Source organism: Anser brachyrhynchus (assembly GCF_964034855.1).
Source record: "Anser brachyrhynchus genome assembly, chromosome: 25".
NCBI lineage: Eukaryota > Metazoa > Chordata > Aves > Anseriformes > Anatidae > Anser > Anser brachyrhynchus.
In genome coordinates, this window is record NC_137718.1 from 6,011,043 (window position 1) to 6,030,275 (window position 19,233).

General features: G+C 56.8%; 1 protein-coding gene across 8 annotated transcripts in view; it reads right to left on the reverse strand.

Moving 5' to 3' along the window:
- The window catches only part of ST14 (ST14 transmembrane serine protease matriptase), a 31,295-nt gene that overhangs the window by 5,569 nt on the left and 6,493 nt on the right, over window positions 1-19,233 (reverse strand). The window contains exons 3-14 of one of the 8 annotated variants that reach the window (XM_080567971.1): window positions 18,627-18,861; window positions 6,273-6,432; window positions 5,945-6,072; window positions 5,336-5,406; window positions 4,709-4,869; window positions 4,167-4,202; window positions 3,493-3,730; window positions 3,119-3,258; window positions 2,578-2,675; window positions 1,915-2,024; window positions 833-963; window positions 438-542 (exon numbers count right to left, since the gene is read on the reverse strand). In XM_080567971.1, the coding sequence (XP_080424097.1) occupies window positions 438-542; window positions 833-963; window positions 1,915-2,024; window positions 2,578-2,675; window positions 3,119-3,258; window positions 3,493-3,730; window positions 4,167-4,202; window positions 4,709-4,869; window positions 5,336-5,406; window positions 5,945-6,072; window positions 6,273-6,429 (1,375 nt within the window). In that variant the 5' untranslated portion in view covers window positions 6,430-6,432; window positions 18,627-18,861. Of the gene's footprint in view, window positions 1-437; window positions 543-832; window positions 964-1,914; window positions 2,025-2,577; window positions 2,676-3,118; window positions 3,259-3,492; window positions 3,731-4,166; window positions 4,203-4,708; window positions 4,870-5,335; window positions 5,407-5,944; window positions 6,073-6,272; window positions 6,433-6,677; window positions 7,315-7,350; window positions 7,481-10,685; window positions 12,737-15,673; window positions 16,060-16,131; window positions 16,726-18,059; window positions 18,230-18,289; window positions 18,534-18,626; window positions 18,862-19,233 lie in introns of those variants that run through there. The other 7 variants (XM_080567970.1, XM_080567974.1, XM_080567973.1 and 4 more) reach the window with 7 other exon arrangements.

The window sequence follows — 19,233 nt, forward strand, 5'->3', positions numbered from 1 at the left end:
AAAACTGTTGCACAAAGAAACAACACCCATGCATCACACGGGTTTTCCACATGTACTCCGCAGCTCCTGCCCAGTTCCATAACACAACGCATCCACCCAGCTCAGACAGCCTCAGCCAAACCCTCAAGAGCCAGGAGGATTAAATGGAAAAACACATTCCCAGCTGGGAGGGACCGGAAAGCAAGGGAGATCCCACTGGGAGAGGACTAGATTGGCACGAACCCACGTCTCCTGTATTGGAAAGGATCCCGAATTGATCCCCACACCAACGGCCTCTCACTCTGGCGTGCAGGGTGAGGCAGTACTGGTGCGGGCAGGCAGCTCACCTGCAGGGCTCAGCACTACAGCACGTTAGCCAGAACAAGCCCAGCACCACCCCCAGCCCCCTGGGGCAGTGCACCCTTCTGAGCAAAAGCCAAAAGAAAGGCCAGACTTACCGCAGGACCTCTCGTCGCTGCCATCTACACAGTCCAGCCACCCGTCGCAGCGCATGCTTTTCTCAATGCAGCGGCCCGTGTTGCAGGCAAACTTGCCAGGGCAGGCTGAGAGGGAGGAAAGGGGTAAAAGATGTGAGCCCTCCCCTCCGGGGCACCTCCCCGAAGCACACAACAGTCCTGGTGCTCTGGGTGGCCTGCCTACGGCACCCACCATTAAAAACAGCTTCTCCTCAGAACGGAGGAATACAAGGAGGTTTGCAGGAAAATAAAGCATGCTCCTATCGCCCCCAAAAGCGTGCTTCCCGATTTACAGGGCAGCAGAGGAGAAGTTATTTAGTCTGCAGCAGACGTCTGGCAAATTATTTTCCCTCTGCAGCCTCAAGATTTCAACTTACGGTCACTGGAGTCGTAGGACAGGTACTCAGCAGAGAAGCCAGTGTCTGTGTACGACAGGTCTGAGTGGAACCGGACCTCGATTTTGTTGGTGGTACTGGCCACCACAAACTGGGAACGCTCCCCACAGTACCTGAAGGGAGACAACACAAAGACCGGTGCGGTGCTGTAGATCAGCACTGCGCAGCCCTTCTTCCATCCCTGCATTCCCCGTCGCCACAGAGGGTCACCCCTCACACCCAGCTAAGGCAGCAGGGAGCAGAGCGCGGGTCCAACTCCAGCACGAGGCGCTGGACCTTGAGGGCCGCACACGGGAGCTGAATTTTAGCACAGCTGGCAGAAGGCTGGGGCCTTGAAAACAGCCAGGCACAAGTTCATCTAGATCCGTGACGGCACGCTGATCGCTCTCTCTCTGGTCTCGGACCCATCAGGTCTCTGGGTGTGTGCAGCCCCTAAAGCCCCCGGATCCCACCCCATGGCAGGCTGGTAGAAAACCCTGTTACACAGGCACCGCTGCGGGAACTAGAAGGGCCGCAGCCACAGATTCTGACTTTGAAACCCTTCCTCCTCAAGGAAGGGCCAGCTCTCTGACCAAGAATGTTGTGAAACAACCCTGCTCACTTCCCATACGCAGTACCAAGCTGTATTTTCAATCCAGCTTCCATTAGGTTGCGTAAGAGTTAACAGTAAACCTAACAGTAAGTGCATCACAGAATGCAACGCAGTCACCCTAATAATGGAGAAATACTCATTCAAGCGAAATCGGGCCAGATGTTTCTGCACGGATCTGCCTTTCTGCATGTGATGCCTAGGATGTGATATGTGATATTCTATAGCCCACCTTTTGTGTTTTTTTTTCAGCTGCAGCATGCAACAAACCCATTTGTCTGATCCCCAGACTGGGCACTGAGCTATGAGAGCAGGTCAGACCCAAGCACTCTCCTGCCTCATCATATTCCAAAGAGCTGCAACACCTTTGCTCCCCCGGCAAGTGTAAGGAACGCACAAGGTGCCATATAACGAAACGCAGCCCCTCCACTCGAAGGACTGAAGCCACAGGTCAGACAGACAGCCTGACACCTACCTCGTGCTGTTGATCTGAACGTAGTCCTTGGGGCAGGAGCTGACTGGGATCCCCGGCTCCAGCACAAAGAACATGTTGAAACGCACCTTCACGTTCTTTACAGAGGGAACCTGCAGATGGAAGCAGAGGCACGCTGTTTTTCTGAAGCACAGAAAATGGGAATAAGTTTCATGGGATAAAGGTTGTGTTTGAGGGGAGGGACAGAAGATAGCTGAAAAAAAGAAAGAAGTCAACAGAAGAAGAGCTCCCTTCCCCAAAAGCCATTACTGCTCCCCTTGTCATTCAGACAGCCACTTGGCTTGCTCACCCCAGGATCCCAGCACAAAGCAGAGGCTGAAGCCAGGCCTTTGTCAACAGTGCCTGCTCCCCCAGGGCAAAAGGATGCCCTGCCACCGGTTTTACCAGCAAGCGGCAGGTCCGCCCCGAAGCCCAAATCCTCAAGTGCTCTGTGTAAAGTTACGGCGACTGGGGGCTACGGTGAGCGTCACACAGGGTTCAGGCCTCTCTCAGCCTCTCCTGCCTTGGACGCCAGTCCTAAAGCCTCCCTCCAGCCACGTCAGGCTAAGCCTCTAGGCAGCATCTGCTGTGAGCTCATTCGCACTGTGTCCTGCACGAGCAGGTTTATTTGACAGACTAAGTCAGGCTAAGAGGGGACTGTGTTACCTCGATGTTCCAGACGCAGTCCAAGGCTGGGGGGTAGTGTGCCGGGTAATAGGGGGTAGTGAAGGTGCCGCTCTCTCCTTTCAGAGTCCCACCGCAAACTGGAAGACAAGCAGGAGGATGAAAACAGGTTAGAGATTCAAAGAGACGCGGCTTTCCCAAGGCTTTGCTGGCTATGGCCTGAGGCAGGAAAGGAGGCAGATGCATCGGCCTCTAACAAGGTTAAGCTGATCTCTAGAGAAAGCAGCTCCTGCTCCAGGACTTGGAGAGAACCCAGGAGATCAATTAGGTGCTTCCTGCATACATCCATCTGCATGTCTAATCCAACATAATTCTTATTTTGCCCCCCTCACAGGACATCATTACAGCAGCCAAGAGCACTGTGCACAAGGCAGGCTCAAAGAGCCGAGACGAGACCTGCTTCCACGTCTCCCAGCCCTGGAAACATCCCTGGCAAACTGACTGCAGCCACAGCTGCACCTCCGTTTTTAGCTGCCCCTGGCAGAGAGATGCTGAGGGAAACTGGGCCAAGGCCTACACCTACCTTTCATCTTTGGGAGCTGGAAGAACTCAGCCTTAAAGCCAGGGAATCTCCCCTCCTTGTTGGTAATCAACGTGACGAGCATAACGTTCTGGGAGGACAGGAAGGTCAGGTTGTAGGAAGGGGCGTAATTCCCACACAGCCTAGGGAGGAAGGGACAAAATCTATCAGCTGCAGAGAAGCCTCCAGTGGCACCGACCACCAAGGAGCAGGGACGGGAGCCCCGCTCCCAGCAGCACTCCTGTGCGGCTCACCACCACCCTGCCACCCCACTCCAGCGCCATGCAGAAACGTAACGGGGAGCTAACACGAACCGCCCTCTTCCCCATCTCGCCACCCCACGGAGGAGCGCCGAACCCTGGGGATGCTCTGCTCACCTCACCAAAGCGTGGGGCTCCACGGGGCTCAGAGAGTTGTACACCTTGATGTAGTCACCGTCATCTGTGCACTGCTCCAGTTCCAGCGTCCTGAAGGTCAGGCTGATGACGGAATTGGCGTCTGCCCTCAGCGTCCAGTAGCAGCGCGCGTTGTTGGGGTACGGGCTGTTGGGGAACCCCGGCGTGGTGAAACTGGTGACCTCCCCTTCCTTGGCGTGGAGGGCAAAAAGGCAGCTATCTGCCCGGGAGAATGGGGAAGAGTTAGCAGGACAAACGAGGAGGAAGAGAGATCTTTCCCGTGGGTGCAGGGTTCAAGGAAGAGGACAGCAGACACGCTGGGGTTTTGATTTGCCTTTCCCCAAGATGCAGAGCGTGGCACTCAGTATTCCTCGCCTGCCTGCGGGGCGTCCCTGGGGAGATGCCTCCTTTGGGGAGCCACCCTCATTATCTCCCTCGGTCTACAAAGGGCAAGGACAGACTGGGCAACCCACCACTGCTAGATAACAGCTGGTCTGGCCAACCCCAAAGCAGCTCCAAGCAGCACACGGAGGTCTGCCCCACAGGCAGAGCACCTCCCTTCAGGCTCCTCCTCGCCCCAGAAGGGAAACCACCACCCTGGAGACCCCTGGGGATGCAGACAGGCCATTAGGAGACTGAAGAAGAACCGTACTTACTGTCCCGAGAAGTCTGAGCTATGCTGGGGTCAGCAGCTGCAGGAGGAAACAGAAGCGGTGTCATCCTTTGAGCTGTAGGAAGTCCCTGTGCGCAAAGCTGCAGAGGTCTCTGGGGTCTGCACTGACGCGGCTTTGCTTACGGGGTGCCTCCTGGCAATCTGACCAGGGGACAGCTGCTCCCTCCCCTGCCTCCACGAGCAGAGCCCCAGTGCGTGCCCTAGGAACCCGAGCGACCGAACTTATCCTCCGCAGGAGGGAGGATTGATCCCCGGCCCTCTCCAGAGGGGCTCAGAGGAGAAGACAGTGTTCAAATGGGCGGGAGCGACCCGCAAGCCTTCCTCCATCTTCGTGGACCACCAAAGCAGCGCCGTGAAAGCCGGGTCCTTACGCTCACCCTTCAAGCTGCCCTTGCAGCCAAAGGCACCCAAAGGAGGGCTGCAGCTGGCAGCAAAACCCCTCCAGTGAAACGCCAGGCGCCTCGAGCCCCCCCTTTCCTCCCCAGTCCCACGCAGAGGCCCAGGAGTCACTGAGACAGCACTCACGGAAAGCGACGATCGACTCCACCATCAGCACGGGGTTTCGCAGCCGCGGGTTCAGCTTCTGGATCAGGCTCTGCTTGTCTGCCATGGCCCTGTCAAGATCCTTCTCGCGGTACTTGGGGACGAGGAACTCTGACCAGTAGTAGGCAATGACGCTGCCTTCGCTGCAGAGGAGGGAGATCACGGGGTGAGAGCAAGGCCAGACACAGGAGGGCTGATGTATCAGAAGAGAGGGCCAGGCTACTTGGTAAGCCCTTTTTGGAGGATGGCCACGGGGAAGGGAGAGTCTCAATAACAAGCTGAGCAAACTGCAGCCCAGCAGAGGCCTCCACCAGCCCGTGGAATCCCTTCCCGAGCTGGCAGTGGTTCACAGGGCTGTACTGCACCACACCTCGACTTCCCCAAGACCTCTCCTTGCGAGAAAGAGACTGGCAGAAAATACGCTGTCCCAGCACGAGGCTTTTGAGGTTGCTTTTCACTGCCCACCCTTTAAAATGTCACTTGGGGTGGCTATTGCACCTCAGCAGCCACCTCTTCCCAGAGCAGCCCAGCAAAGAGGTCTGTGGCCGTGTGACACCCCAGAATTTCCCCCTACACTCCCACCCCGGGGCAGCATCTCCTGACACCCACCTGAACGCGGTTACTATCGTCTCCTTGTGGTACGGGCCAATATCTGGATGACTCCTGTAGATCTCCTCCACCTAAAAGGAGTTTAAAGAAGGAATGTTCAGCACGGCTAGAAGCGAGGGGGGCGGAAGGCTAAAGACAGACAGAGGAAAATCAGAGCACGTACCCAGCATCCCTGGGGTGCAGGAACCTGCAGGGGCCAAAAAGCGGAAGAAGGAGAGCTGAAAGAAGGAGAAGGGAGAAGTGTCCTGACTCCTGAAGCCAGCTCTGGCCTCAGCCCCCAGCCCCAGGGCCTGCTCAGCCGCAGAGCTGCATTTCTTCTCTGACCCTGACCGCCAGACCTGGCTCACCCTTCGGTGCCGGGGTTTGCCCAGGCAGCCCCGCAGGCACGCTGAGCTGCAGGGAGGCACGGCGGCACTGGGGTGGAGCTGTGCCACCAGGATCCAGGTGAAAGGCACGCTCCCCGTGCGCAGCTCAGCGAGTCGAACAACTCGTGACGAGCAGGGAGAGTTAAGAGGAGCGAGACAGCTCCAAGCAGTCTTGCATGTAGCAACCCCGTGGCCACGGGGCAAGAGAAAAAAAGGAGGTGGAGGGATCCGAGAGAACTCTTACCGTGCTCTTCACCTTCTTGGCCAGCATGATGAACTCTGGTGAGCTGGAGTTCTCGTAGGCATCAATGAAGTCCCAGTTCAGAACCCGCAGGTGGCCGTTGAAAACCTTCTGGACGGGCGCGTTCCTGTCTGGAAGGCGACGTTTCACAGAGAAAGGCAGTCAGAAGAAGTAGAAACGGGCTCCCTGCTTTCTGGAGCTGTCACTGCCGCTAAGGTCCCCTGTGAGCAACGCACGGTAACGAAGCTCCCCCGAGCCCAGGGCAGCAGGGATATGCCCCCGGGGCATGCCCCCACCCCACCTCTTGGAGTTGGCTGAACCTCACACTCACATTTGAAGTGCCAAACCAGGAGGCCGGTGACGAGGGAGATGAGCAGAAAAGCAACGATCACGATGGCAACGACCACACGTCGCTTCGGGCCACGCTTCTCCATCTTCTTGGAGTTCATGGCCGGGAGGAACTCCACCCCTTCCTCCACGTTGTTCATGTCCTAGGAGGGGCAGGGAGAGCAGCACAATGGAGAGGCCATTCCCAAAGCCTGCCCTGAAGACCTCCAGCCCCAGGGCAGTCCGCCACGCGAGGACGGAGCAGAGCCACCCGGCAGCTGCGGCCTCGGAGCATCACCAAGAGCACAACACGCCTCGCTGCCAGCGGCTCCGCAGCCACCCACGGCAGGGCAAACCCCGAAGGCTTCTGCCCGCAGACACGCAGCGCTAGCACGTGCCTCTTCCTCACCCGCCAGAAGGAAGTAGCTGCTTCCTTCTGGGCACAACCCAAGGTGATCAATCCGAGCAAACTCCGGGGCGAGTCCCTTGCACACCCCATGACCACGGCAGGTCGCAGCCCCAGAACCTCCAAGATCTCTGCCTCCCGGCAGACGAAACTGCAGACGCGGGTCCAGCCCTCCGAAATGCCCACTGTGCGGCAGGCGTGTCACCCTCACCCCGAGGGACACAGCCTGCTATAAACAGCATTCCTGTAAAGGAAGAAAACGAGCTACTTCTTCCCGATACATCCACGCAGCTCCGTGCATCCGTGGGGCCAACGCTCCTACAACTCTGCCCGGATTTCCCCCTCGGAGCAAACGCCTGGTAAAGGAAAATAAAACAAAAAGCCGACCACAGAACGAATCCCCACAGCCAGGCCCTCGGGACAAAGCGTGACGGAAAATAAAGAGCGGGTCCCCGAGGCAGCCACCTGATGCCACCTGCAGCACGCAGCCATAACCGCCCCGCGCCGCCCGGCTCACCGGGAGGAAGGTCTCGGTCACAGCCCAGGGCCCTGCACGCACGGGATGAAACCACTGGACGGGGAGGAATGTCAGCAAGCCCTCGGCGCCCAGGAGTTTCCCTTTCTTGCACCTTTTGGCCCTGGTTTACCTTCTTCCATCCTTGCCCTGCCGACGTACCTGCGCCAGCCGGAGAGGGAAGCGGAGCAGCGTGCCCCATCCTCAGAGAGGGGCAAGGCGGGAGGGACAACCCGCTCCCATCGCAGCGCTGCCCCGATGAGACAGGCTTGCCTCGCGTGGCCGCTCGGCCCATGCAAGAAGGAGGAGGGATTACTTCACGCTCTTCTTGCAAAATCTGGAGGGCGTAGCTGGGAGAACCGAGCCACACGCCAGGAATTTGGAACTGTCCTCCAGAAAGAGGTTTCAGTCCCTCCTTCCCCGCCCCGTAACACAGGGAGGGCTCTGGCACACGATGCAGGCCCGGCTGTTTCCAGAGAAAGCCCGGAGCTCGCTTGGTGCGGGGAAATTTGGGGCCCTGGACCTGCTCCCCCTGCCCCAGCTGCTTCCCCGGTGCCTGCCCCGGGCAGGAGCATCCCTCTGGCCGCTGCGAGCTGCCCAAAGCAGGGGACACCTCGCCGTCCCTGCCACTGCCCCGCCGTCCTGAGCCTTACAGGGATCTGGCAGCTCGCCGGCTGCGTGGCCAGGCAGGGGCACAGGGCTCTGGATGACAGCGAGGACGCGACAACACACAGAGCCCACCGGCACGCGTTCGCCGCTTCCAAACGTGCTCGTGCGCTTTGCAAGGGGGGGGACGTCGTCCCTGCAAACGTGGGGCCGGGTCGGATGCTGCTTGCCCTCTGTCAGCCGGTGTAAGAGCTCAGAAACATCACCGGCTGCACGAAGACGAATGTCACAGACGCCCAGAAGCGCGCAGAGCACACGGGATGTTGGCAGAGACCTCTGAGCCCACGGCACCCCCACGAGGAGCAATGCTCCCTGCTAGGTGCGCTGTCCCAGCAGGACACCTGCATCACCCTCCCGCTCCTCCTGCCCTTTCCTCACCCAACCTCTGTCCTCTCCTGCAGCATCTTTTTTTTTTTTCTTTCTTCCAGGCTCCTCCCAGCCTCTCCTCCCGACGCGTCGGCGGGAGGCCCTTCGCAAACCAACTGGGACAGGGCAGGGGAAGCACCTTGCCCTCCGCTTCTGTTAGGCTGCGTGCACGTAACCCTCTGCAAACACTGCCTACGAGGCCGCCGAGATGAGAGCCACCTGCGCGTTTTCACATCACTTGCTCTCGGAACAACCTGCGTTTACCCTTGATCGGCTCTCCGCTCCAGCGCGGGGGAAGGAAGCCTCCACTCGTGTTAGTTATTACTGCGCAAAAAGAAACCAGCACAGACCGCGGCACCCCGGAGGTGCCCGACTGCTTTCTGTCATCACCATCCAGCCACCGCCAGAAGGAAGAGAAGGCTCTGCAGAGCCACGAGGACAGCGCCACGGGGGTGCTCTCGCCTGCCTCCCTTCTACGATCACACGGGAAAACTTGAAAATACAAACCGAGGAAACTCCTAACAGGAGGCACGCAAATGGAACTTAAATACACGCGTATGCCTCCGATCAAGACACTCTTCAGTCAGAATCGGGGTTGCCCGGAGTCTGGCACACCCTCCGATGTGCTGCTGTTAGCAGAAGGCAAGTGTTGAACCCGCTTCTAACACCTGCAGGAGCCTGTGGCAAGAGAACAGCCTCCAGGGCTTCGGTGGTGTTCGTGTAGCAGCAGCTTTCGCGGGGCGAGCAGGAAGAGCCGCCTGCCCCGGCTCGGAGGGGAACGCCGTGTCTGTATCCAGCCTGGGTAACAACTTCTGGGCACGGGCTGCTAAATTTCAGCCTAACGATGCCCTCCCCTGGCAGGCCGAATTCGGCCAGAACGCGTTTCTTCTCGGAGAGAGGGATCCTGCGCTGCTTGCATAATATGGAAGGGTTGCGGCAGTGGTAAAACGACACGAAGGAATCGCCTCCTGCAGCAGCTGGGAGAGCAAAGGAAGCCCTGTTCAAAGCCTGGCCGCCCCGAGGAGCTGATCCAAACGGCGTGTTGCCATCTGTGCGGCGGTGCTCACAGGGGACAGCGAGCACGGAGAGCCAGCGTCCTCCTCCCCGAGCGCTGACCGCCCGGCCAGCACCGCTCAGCGGATGCGACGCGCTCCAGCTCCGGTCCCTGCGAGGAGGAGGAGGAGGAACGTGGCCACGTCTCCGGCCACGGGCGCTTTCAGCCCTCTGTATGATTCCCCAGGGCTCAGTTTCATCGAGCCAGGTGAGGGGACCACGCTGGCGGAGAAGTCTGGGGCTCGGCTGCGAGTTTACGGTACTGCTGTACGAGGCCAGGCTGCGAAACACTCGGCTCCGTGGCCCGAGCGTTTTCACACCCTCTGAGCTCACGGCTGCGTCTTTGCAGAGAGAAAGCTCTTAGACAGGAACAACCAGAGTGATTAAATCAGAAAGCAAACGCGGTTTCCTTCCCCCTCTACACATAAGCACACACACCAGTCCTGCGGCTGCAGCAAAACCAAAGCAAGTTAGGCAAAAGATCTTACAAATAAATCTGTCTTCAGACAACGTCTCTGCTTATCTCGGAAGAAAGGACGAAGGGTATTAAAGCCGGGAGTTTGCAGCGAGTCATTGCCACACTGCTGAGACAGCGGTGACATCCGCAGCACCCAGGGGAACTAGAGGAGCGTGGGGACTCTTGGCAGATGAGTTCTAGTATCGTTATTATTTATTATCATTATTACTCCTGTATAAGGTGCATAAGCCGTCACTGATGTTTTTACTGGCTAGACATTACTCGGTGATTACAGTCAGGTATGAGAACGGATTCCAACAGGTTCCTGCCCCCGCCCTCCGGTTTGAGCACCAGGCCTCATCCCCTCGCCCCCACTCCCACCTAGGACCGCTGCGGCCCCCAGCCTCCTCTGGCACTTGTGCCAGGCCGCTTTTTTGCACGCAGCAGGCCGGGCGAGCAGCAGCAACCCCTGCGGAGATCCTCATCAATACGAAGGATCTGAAGCATCTCCCAGGCACTACGGGAATGCCGGATCGGATCGTGCCAGAAAGATTTCAGACGAGGCCCCGTCCTGACCTCTGAGTAATCGTCCCTGCCCTGCTCAGCACGAAAAGCACCCGCCTGACCTCAGGACCGGACGCGTCTGTATCCAAACAGCACAGCTCAGCCTCTGCCCCTCACACGCACTGTGCCACGCAGCCCCTCTGCCGCTGCCGCTCCTGCCCGTCAGGGAGAAATAGCTCGTGCTGCTCACCACTGCTCTCAGCTAGGCAGAAACGGGACAGAATCAAAAGCAAAAGCACTCAAAAGATCACAGATATATCGAGAGGCACCCAGACTTTTTATCTCCTCGCGGTTGCTGGGCATCTCCCTGGCACATACTGAGCATTCCCTTCATCGCGACGCATCTGCGGATGGAAATCAGGGAGGATGCGAACGCACGCCCTGCTCTCACCTTGTCCATGGCTCCCCAAGAAGCAGTCGCCAGCACAAATTGACTCAAGGTCTGACTCCTCGCACCCGTCCCAATGAAACTACTTCTATAAACATTAATAGAAAACCTTTCCTGATGTTCTCTCCGCGTTAGTCACGGGTCCAGTTACTTCCTCTTGCTCCTCCTCGCTCAGCCCTCAACGTCACCGCTCCCTGCAGCAGGAACGGAGGTTTCTGCCTGGAGCATCAGCTGGGCTGGTGCTGCGCCCTGGGAGGGAAGTCTCATGCCAATCGGGTGGAGGAGTCAGAGAGAAATCCCCATCAGGATGAGAAGCCGGGACACACCACCGTCGGACTCCCCGGCAGCAGCAAACTCCCTCTGCGCAAGCCAGAAGCCACTAGATGACAAAAGGGAGCTGCTTCTGTATCAGGATGTGCTTGGGTTTCTCAAAAATAGCCTTTGGGGGTGGTAACGAGTCAGGAATTCAGCACTTAACTATCCGAGCCTCTTCCTGAGCTGGAAGAGCAAGTGACAGCCCACGCTGGAGCTGTGGCGTGGGGAACCGCAGTGTCCTACAGCACCTCCGACACGTCCCTCCCGTCTCTGTAAAGCCTCGATTCTCCCACAAACAAATCACGGGTTGGGAATCCTGTGCTCTACATCTGGCTTTCGTGGGCACCCCGCTTCTTCCACACCTCGGTTTCCCCCGGAGCAGAAATTCCCTGAGGAAGGTTGGGAAAGGAGCGTGCACGGAGGGATTCGCATCGTGCCTGGAGGTCTCCCGCATGCAGCTCCTCGGCGATGAGAGCTCCGGGAGAAGTCCCGTGCGTAAGCAGAGCTCTCCACTCCTCCGTAACCCAGCCACACGGTGTATTTTTAGACAGCAACTGCAATCCGCCCGACTGGACAAACCAGAAGCTGCAGAAGTGACTAATTCTGTCAGCAGGAAATCCAGCAGGCACACGGGGAGGGTGGGAACTGCCACAGCACACTCTGGACTGGAGATGTTTTACTGGAAAGCAGAGATCTTCCCGCAATGGGGAATCCCAGAAAGGCCAGCTCTCTCCCCAGCAAGAGGTTTTGGGGAGGTTTACAAAGCACGGGCCCATTTGGGATCAGCATCTCACACACAGGCTGGTTTTCAGGCCACAAATCCACACAGATCACGGGAGGGAAGAGCCAAGGCAGTGTCCCCGGGCTCTGCTCGCAGCCCTTTCTCCACAGCCTGGCTCCTTCCCTCTGCTCCACGTTTGCACAGGACAAAGACTCTGCCAAAGGCTGACACAAGTGTCCACGGCCAAGGAAAGGAACCTGGGAGAGGTCCCCAATGAAGCAGAGTCATCGGGCCGTGTGGCTTGACTCTCGGGTAATTACACCCTTCAGATCCCAGGCTGTGATCCGAGAGGCAATTCCCACCTCCCCTTTTCCAGCCACACCTGCCTCGGGAGGCGTTCAATAAAATCTGAAACAAACATCCCATGAGCAGCGTGGTACTGGAAATGCGAGGAACGAAACCCCTCGACTCACCAACCAGCAACCCTGGCTCACAGCTTGGGACCCTGCAGCCTTCAGGATCAAGGGGGTGGGCTCGTGGACCTCCCATCCCTGCTTACAACCACGTCCAGCTGCTTTGCTGCATCAAAGCTCCCTCTTTTGGAGTGGGCACAAGTCCCTCACGTGTCTATCTGAGCAAACCGTGGACCCCATCACTTCTCACTGCAGATCTGGAAACGGATTTTATTCTCTCAAGCCTGAGGTTTGATGGGGGTGCAGAAAGGGAAGCTACGGCTCAAGCAGTGCGTGAGCACCGAGTGCATTCCTTGAGCCTAGCCGAGGCAGAGAAATGGACGTTTCAGAAGGGCAGTTCGGATCTTAGGGACCCCACAGGGGTTTACACCATGTGAGGCTAACCTGTTGCCGTGCTGGAAGAGCACAGAGTTGTTTTTTCCAACACCCCAAGTTTCCCAGATCACGCTGAAAGCCAAAACCAGCTTTATGGTGTTGGCATTAGAGGAACCAGCTAGTTTCCAACTGAAAACCACCACCAACCCAACAGCAACAAAAGCAAACACACCAACAAAACCTAAAAGCTGCTGACACGCGGCGTGCACAGCGTGCAACTCACTTCACCCAGTAGCTCAGGTACAGCTCCGCTGCTCTCGAGATCGACGCCTGCACCAGCTCTTGCTGAAAGCCCTGGTGTTGCTCCAGAAAGAGAGCCGATAAGAATAATCTTCTCTCAAATTCTTGATAAGAAATACATGGAAATAGCAAACAGAAGAGCTGTGTTTCTTTAAGGCATATTCATGCCGTGTTGCCCCGATATTGGCAGTAAAACACTTTCGAAACGTTGCCAGTGTTTTATTTTTCTTCAGCAGTTCCTTATTAAGGGCGATTGCACTATAAAACGATGGCACCCGAACCGAAGAGGGAGCAGGGAGCAGGAAATAAGGGACAGAGAGTCCTGCAGACAGACTGCCCACCTTCCAGGCACTGAGGGCAAGTGCAATAGTGAAAGGCACAAGTCACACACCTATCCCACACACGGATTTCCAGCTCAAGTCTCTATAGCGTTCAATTGTCTTGTGACCATCCTGAGTCATGCGAGAAACTCAATTCCTTTAGGTTAATTACAGAAGAAACTAAGTTAATGTTTGCACAGGACAGCACAGGCTTGGCTTGCTGCCCCGCACCGGGCTTATCAGCGCAGCTGTGTCATGCAATGCAGCAGCTCATAGAAGTGACCCCATTTATTTGTGTTTCTGTTACAGCAGTGATTTTTTTTTTCATGTAAGACTTTGTAATTCCTGTGGAGAAGAAGGAATTAAAGCTGCCTTATAGGCCTGATACATACAGCTCTGAGCCTTGAAATTCTTCCCTGTACGATGCTTATTTCGAAAGACCAGAAGAGAAGCACACCACAGATGTAAATAGCTTATTTAAAACACTCTTAAATCTTCCATGGTGCAGAGAGCACTGTCTGAACAACAACAATACTCTCAAGGAGGCTCACAAAAACAGCTGCGCTCCAGACCTCGATGAAACATCCTAAGCTCATCATTACATTTCACCCACGCTCTGTACTGACTCGGGCAGTTTTGACGTGGCCCTGGGCCAAGGCATTTGAATGCTTGGGGTCAACAGCAGGGGAAACACCAGAACCTCCTCCGGGCAAAGCCTTCTCCTAGCAGGTCCGTCCCTGCGAGCCGTTGGGAGCTGCTCTCTCCTCTGCCCTGGTATATTGCCCAGATACCACAGCACACCTGTGTGTGAGGCTGGCCCTGGTGGCCTTTGGATGGAAACGGCAAGGCGAGAACCTTTGGTCTGATACGTTCCCCGGTCAGGCCCTCAATAACGCTCTCGCTCTTCCCTCAACAGTTTTACAAAGTGATCTTTTGTTTACAGAGCAAAGGTCTCGCGTACTCTCGATCAGCCCCAGCCTCTTTCTCGTCGTGCCTTCCTTATCCCTGTTTGCCTTTGGCAAGAAGAGCAGCAAAACTGGCCCGAGCAGCAGCTCACCCACCGGCAGAAAAGCTCTGCACCTTTCCGAGGGCGAGCGGAGCGGCAGCTTCCCCTCGCGCTGCCCCGAGAGAGCCGCAGGAGGAAGCACGGCCCTTGCAAAACACTCGCGTTTGCTCTGCCGTGGTATTTGTAGGCCCACCGAGCCCAACAGCAGCAGGGCCCCCAGGGGCGTTCAAAAGCACTCGTCTTGCAGGGGGAGACCTCCCAGAGCAGATCGGCTCCTCCTGTACCCAGAACCAGGGGAGGGGACGCGGTGCGTCCTGGCAGCTCGGCCCTGGCACAAATGGGGTGGCTCTGGCGCCCGGCCCTGCCGTGAGGACGTACCAAAGCCACGGCTGTCCTGTGGCGTTAAGACACCGTCAGGGTGCTCCTCGGCCGTCAGATACCGAACACCCTTTTGCAGAACAACCCGCTCTCGGCACAGGGGGGACAAGGACTTGAGGCAGAGCGGCGGCAGCGTGAGCGACTCCTTGCGCTCCCGGCAGTCACCGCAGCCCCGATGCACGCAGACCACGGGGCTGGAGGCAAGGAAAACTGTTTTTCTTGCTGTAGGGCAGCTTTCCCAGTGCTAAAACAACCTGCTGCCTCGCCGCCGTCAGATAACAACCGCCAAACCCTGAACTCGGGGACCTACACCAAACAGCCTGCAGGTGAGCTGGAAAACACTACGGTCGTGGTTTAATTTAAAAGTCCGGTTTTCAAACGACTTTGTGGCACTGAACAAGCACTGGCCGCGCCACCCCAAAACAGTGATGTGGTGTGCCGTCCCTGCCCGACCCTCGGCCAGGAAGATCTCCTCAGAAAGCAAAGACTGCAGTGAAAAGTCGCTCCCTTTCAAAGCCCAGAGATAATACGCCGGTTAATTAGCAAAGCCCCAAAGCCCCGGGTTAACGCGAGGCGTGCTGGCGACTCGAACTGGTTTAGTTGGGGCTGTTGCCAAACAACCCGGCTTCACTCACGGCAAACTGCTCGCCTCCCTGCGGCTCACCTGCCTCCGTCGCACCACGGCGTGCTTTATAAAAATACCCGAGGTGGAACGGCGCAGTGACAGAACCATAAAATACCCTCAAAAAATACCCTCAAAAAAAGGGACCCTCAGGGAGAGGAGCCCGACGCCCGGGTCCCCAAAGGACCCCCCCAGAACCACACCGTGTGTCTGAGAGCGGCGGCCGAGCGCTCCTTGAGCTCTGTAGGGCTCGGGGCTGCGCCCCCGTCCCTGGGGATCCCGTCCCAGCGCCCGAGCACCCCTGGGTGAGGGACCCTTCCCCGATACCCACCCTGACCGCCCCGTCCCAGCTCCGCGCCGCGGCCCCACGCCCTGAGCCGACCCCAGAGCCGTTTCCACTCGCCGCTGAGGGGATTTAGCACCGCCACAGCCCGCTGCCTTGCGGTGCCCGGTTCCCGTGGCCGGGGGACAGCGCCCCGCTCCCCTCGCCCCCCGAGGGCTCCCCGCTGGCCCCGTTGCCCCCGACCCCCGCGGCACCCACCTCGGGCCGGGCGCTGTACTTCATGCTGCCGGCGGGCTCCATGGCGAGCGGGGGCCGCCTCAGGCCGCCATGGCGCGGCGCTCCCCGCGCTGCCGGGCCCGGCCCCGGCCCCAGCCCCGGCCCCGGCCCCGGCTCCTCCTCTCGGCGCCGCCCGGCAGGTGCCGGCAGCAGGAAGGGGCCGCCCGGTGCCCGGCCGAGGGGGGCGGCCGCCGGCCGCCGCTCGCCACCGGGCTGCCCGGGGGAGAACGGCCGCGGCCCTTCCCTGCGCCCCGCCAGGCTCGGCACGGACGGGCCCGTCGGGCAGGAGGGTCCCTTCATAGCGGGAGGGCTCCCTCTGCACAACCCCTACCGGGGGGACAGCGGCTGTCCTGCCTCGAAACCTCCCCGCAGACACAACCCTCACCGCCGCCCCGCACGGTTTTCCCCCAGGGCCGAGCCCACCCTTTCCAAACGCTCACATCGGGTACGCTCGAGGGCTGCCAAAGCCGAATGTTTCCTTAATGGCAGCCTGAAGGCTGCTCTCTGCCAGGCTGCGGCACCTGAGGAAGGAGCCGCCTCCGACCAGGGCAGACCAGATGCAAAACGACAAGCAAGGCAGCAGTAACGGCACGTGCGTGCAAATCGTGCGCTGCGAGGCCTGCCCACGGATCTGCAGTCTCCTGGATGGTCTGGTATTAAAGGGTGCTCCCAGACGAGAAAGGGCAAACACCTGGGGTTTGAGAATGCTCTAATGTAGATTTGAGAGACGGCTTTCAACACCAGGATTTGCATTCCTGACATGGTCTTACTCCGTCATTTTCCTCTTCTCGGAAAGGTGGCCGCCACACACTAACTTCTAGGCTTCCTACATTCAACAGTTAGTCAAGACTAAAGACAGCTGAACCAATACCATCTTTCTTGGAAAACTTTTCCCTCCTCTGTGTTACACGTGACAGACTGTGCCAACATACCAAGTCTGAACTGGCCATCCTTTACACCAATTTCAGCCCTGAAACTGATTTTTTCCACAACCGAACATTCGCGTGTCCCAGAACTGGTTTTGGCCTAAGAGAAGTTGTTTGCTGATTGCCAGTGCCTCAGGGAGATGTCTGCTGGGTTACCTTTGTTTGCCCTTGCTCTAAAATGTCTCCTGCAGAGTGCAAGTTTCCTGTCCCGTTTGTAGGTGTCTCCGCAGGGAAAAGAGATGATGTCAGGTCTATGATCCTGCTGTTTTCTCTTTAGGTGAAAAAACTCACTTCTGCGCTCTTACAGAAATATTTCTGCCACTGCTTCCCAGCCCCCTCATCAGCTACCAGAATCCCCTCCGCTTGCTGAGCACAGCGCAGCAGGAAGTGTCTCCGGATTTAAGGTATTCCCCTTCAAAAGGTGGCTTTGTTAGTCAGCCTGCTGAAACTACCTGGCTGGCTGATGTCAGGGCTGCTCTCAGCTCTCTCGCTGGTGCCCAGCCCAGCCCAGCGCTCCAGTTTTACAGCCACTCCCTCCCTGGCTGACTGCAGGTGCCCCAGTCTGATTTAACACCCCAGTGAAACAGCATATTTCAGGTACAAAGTAGCTACCGCGAGCTGAACCACCGCTCTTTGTTTCTGCAAATTTCTCGTCCTCTCCTGCACATCAGTTCATCTCCTCCAGGCAGGTGCCAAGCAAACACTGTGCTCTGGGATGTGGCTAATGAGGGCTAGACGCAGACTCACTCTTTGAGGCCTAAGGTGTCTTGCAAAGATCCACAACTCCTGGTTTCACACGGAGCTGTGAACGCTCCGTGCTTCCTGTTATTCAAGCCACTGACATTTTACAAACTAATTCATTAGCCCAGATGGGTCTTTGAACAAGGGGATGTAATCGCTGCTGGGAAAACAAGAAAGCAATACATGTGCTAAATATAAAATATTATATAGCTGGGAGGCAGTCAGTCCAGAGTCCTAAATGATAGGATTCCCATTTCTTTGCTGGTGAAGCACAGTGATTTATTTAGTCGAACTGTAGTACTGGCTAAGTCACCACGGTAGATGATGGCCCCCACCTTCTGACCACTATAAAGACCCAAAACATCAAAGCAGCAATTCTCAATAAGCAGTCTGCCACGTGCTTTTGCAGTAGTAGACACTTCCATGTGTCTCTCCAGTCTGACTGAGCCCAGCAAGTCAGAGTCTCCACTATTAAGAAAGATGTAATTGAAGCAGAAAGATCAAGCAACTTACTCACTTGGAATGGTAGTAGTCAGCAACAAACAAAGCCTCCATTTCTGCCCACTTATATCAATTCATTCAATAAAAGCTGTCACCTCTTCCACCTAACCTCCTCTCTTTGTAGCAGTATGGCCACAACAGCAGCGTGAGAGCAGAAAGTCAAGGTTTAACACACCTTTAGGAAGAAGGAGATTACTTACTTTAGGTACAACCAAAACTCGTAGAACCAAGTCTGCCTTTGTTGTAAGCGTACACAAGTTGCAAGAGCTAAACCACAGCGAGCTCGACCCCCAGGAGAGTCCTAAAGGAGACGTGGACTGGCTTCTGGGATTGGCAGCCAACACTGCCTGAACTGGCAGAATACTTCCACATCAGCTCCCAGCCCTGGAAATGCCATGCAGGAAAAAGAGGGGAAAACATAGCTGCTTACACAAGGAGCGAAGGAGGCTGCCTGCAGGGGAAACGTCGTCTGGTGGAGGCGGTTCCCAGAAATTCTAGCTCCACCAAGGAGCACCGTCCATCCACATGGCCACACCAGCGAAGGGCTGGATTCGGTCAGTGACAAAGGGTTTTCCTCACTGCAGTGTCTCAAGGATTCTGTTCTCAGTGTGACTCCTAAATTCAAATTTCACCCACAGTGCCCTCCCACCCAGATTCCTGCCAGACAAGCCTGAAACCACCCCACATATGTCTGCAGCGAAAAACTTTCAATCCGGTTTGGCAACTTGGACAGCGATACAAAAGATTGGGAGAGAGATAAAACTCACAGGGTGTCCTGTTACTTTGCATTCCAATGAGTAAATAAAGGGCTGATTCAGTGGGAGGAGAGGAAAACGTCATCCTGAAGCACCGTGGTTTTCAGCTGAACCGGCAGCCCCCGGAGAGCAAAGGAGCGTGACCTGGTGGTGAACACTGGGTACCACTCAACTGATGATCACAGGCACAGCTCTTCCTGCTTTCAGGCCTGAAGCAAGTTGTCTTGGTGTGATTCAGCCCCTCCATCTGTAATGCAAGGAGAATAATTACTGACCTTGGAGAATGGGACCTGTAAAAGTGCAGCAAGTTGCCTTCAATTGGCCACTTGATACGATGAAGGCAGAGCTGAGCTGTGGTGCTACTTTTCAGAAAGCGTTTCAAGGATTACTGTCTAATTTGGATGGGAACTTAACCTTTGGTCTCAAATGCTTCTTTCAAGAGCTCTGGAGAGGGAGTCCTGCTTCCAGAAGATAAGTTTGGCAGGGATCACAAGTAGCTTTGCCCCTTACATCAGTAATACCAGCCACTTCCACCTGCTTTAGTGCTTAGCCAGATCAGCGCTCATTACAGAGCCTTCCTGACATCATGAAAGCTGGCCAGAACACAGGGCACTAATGA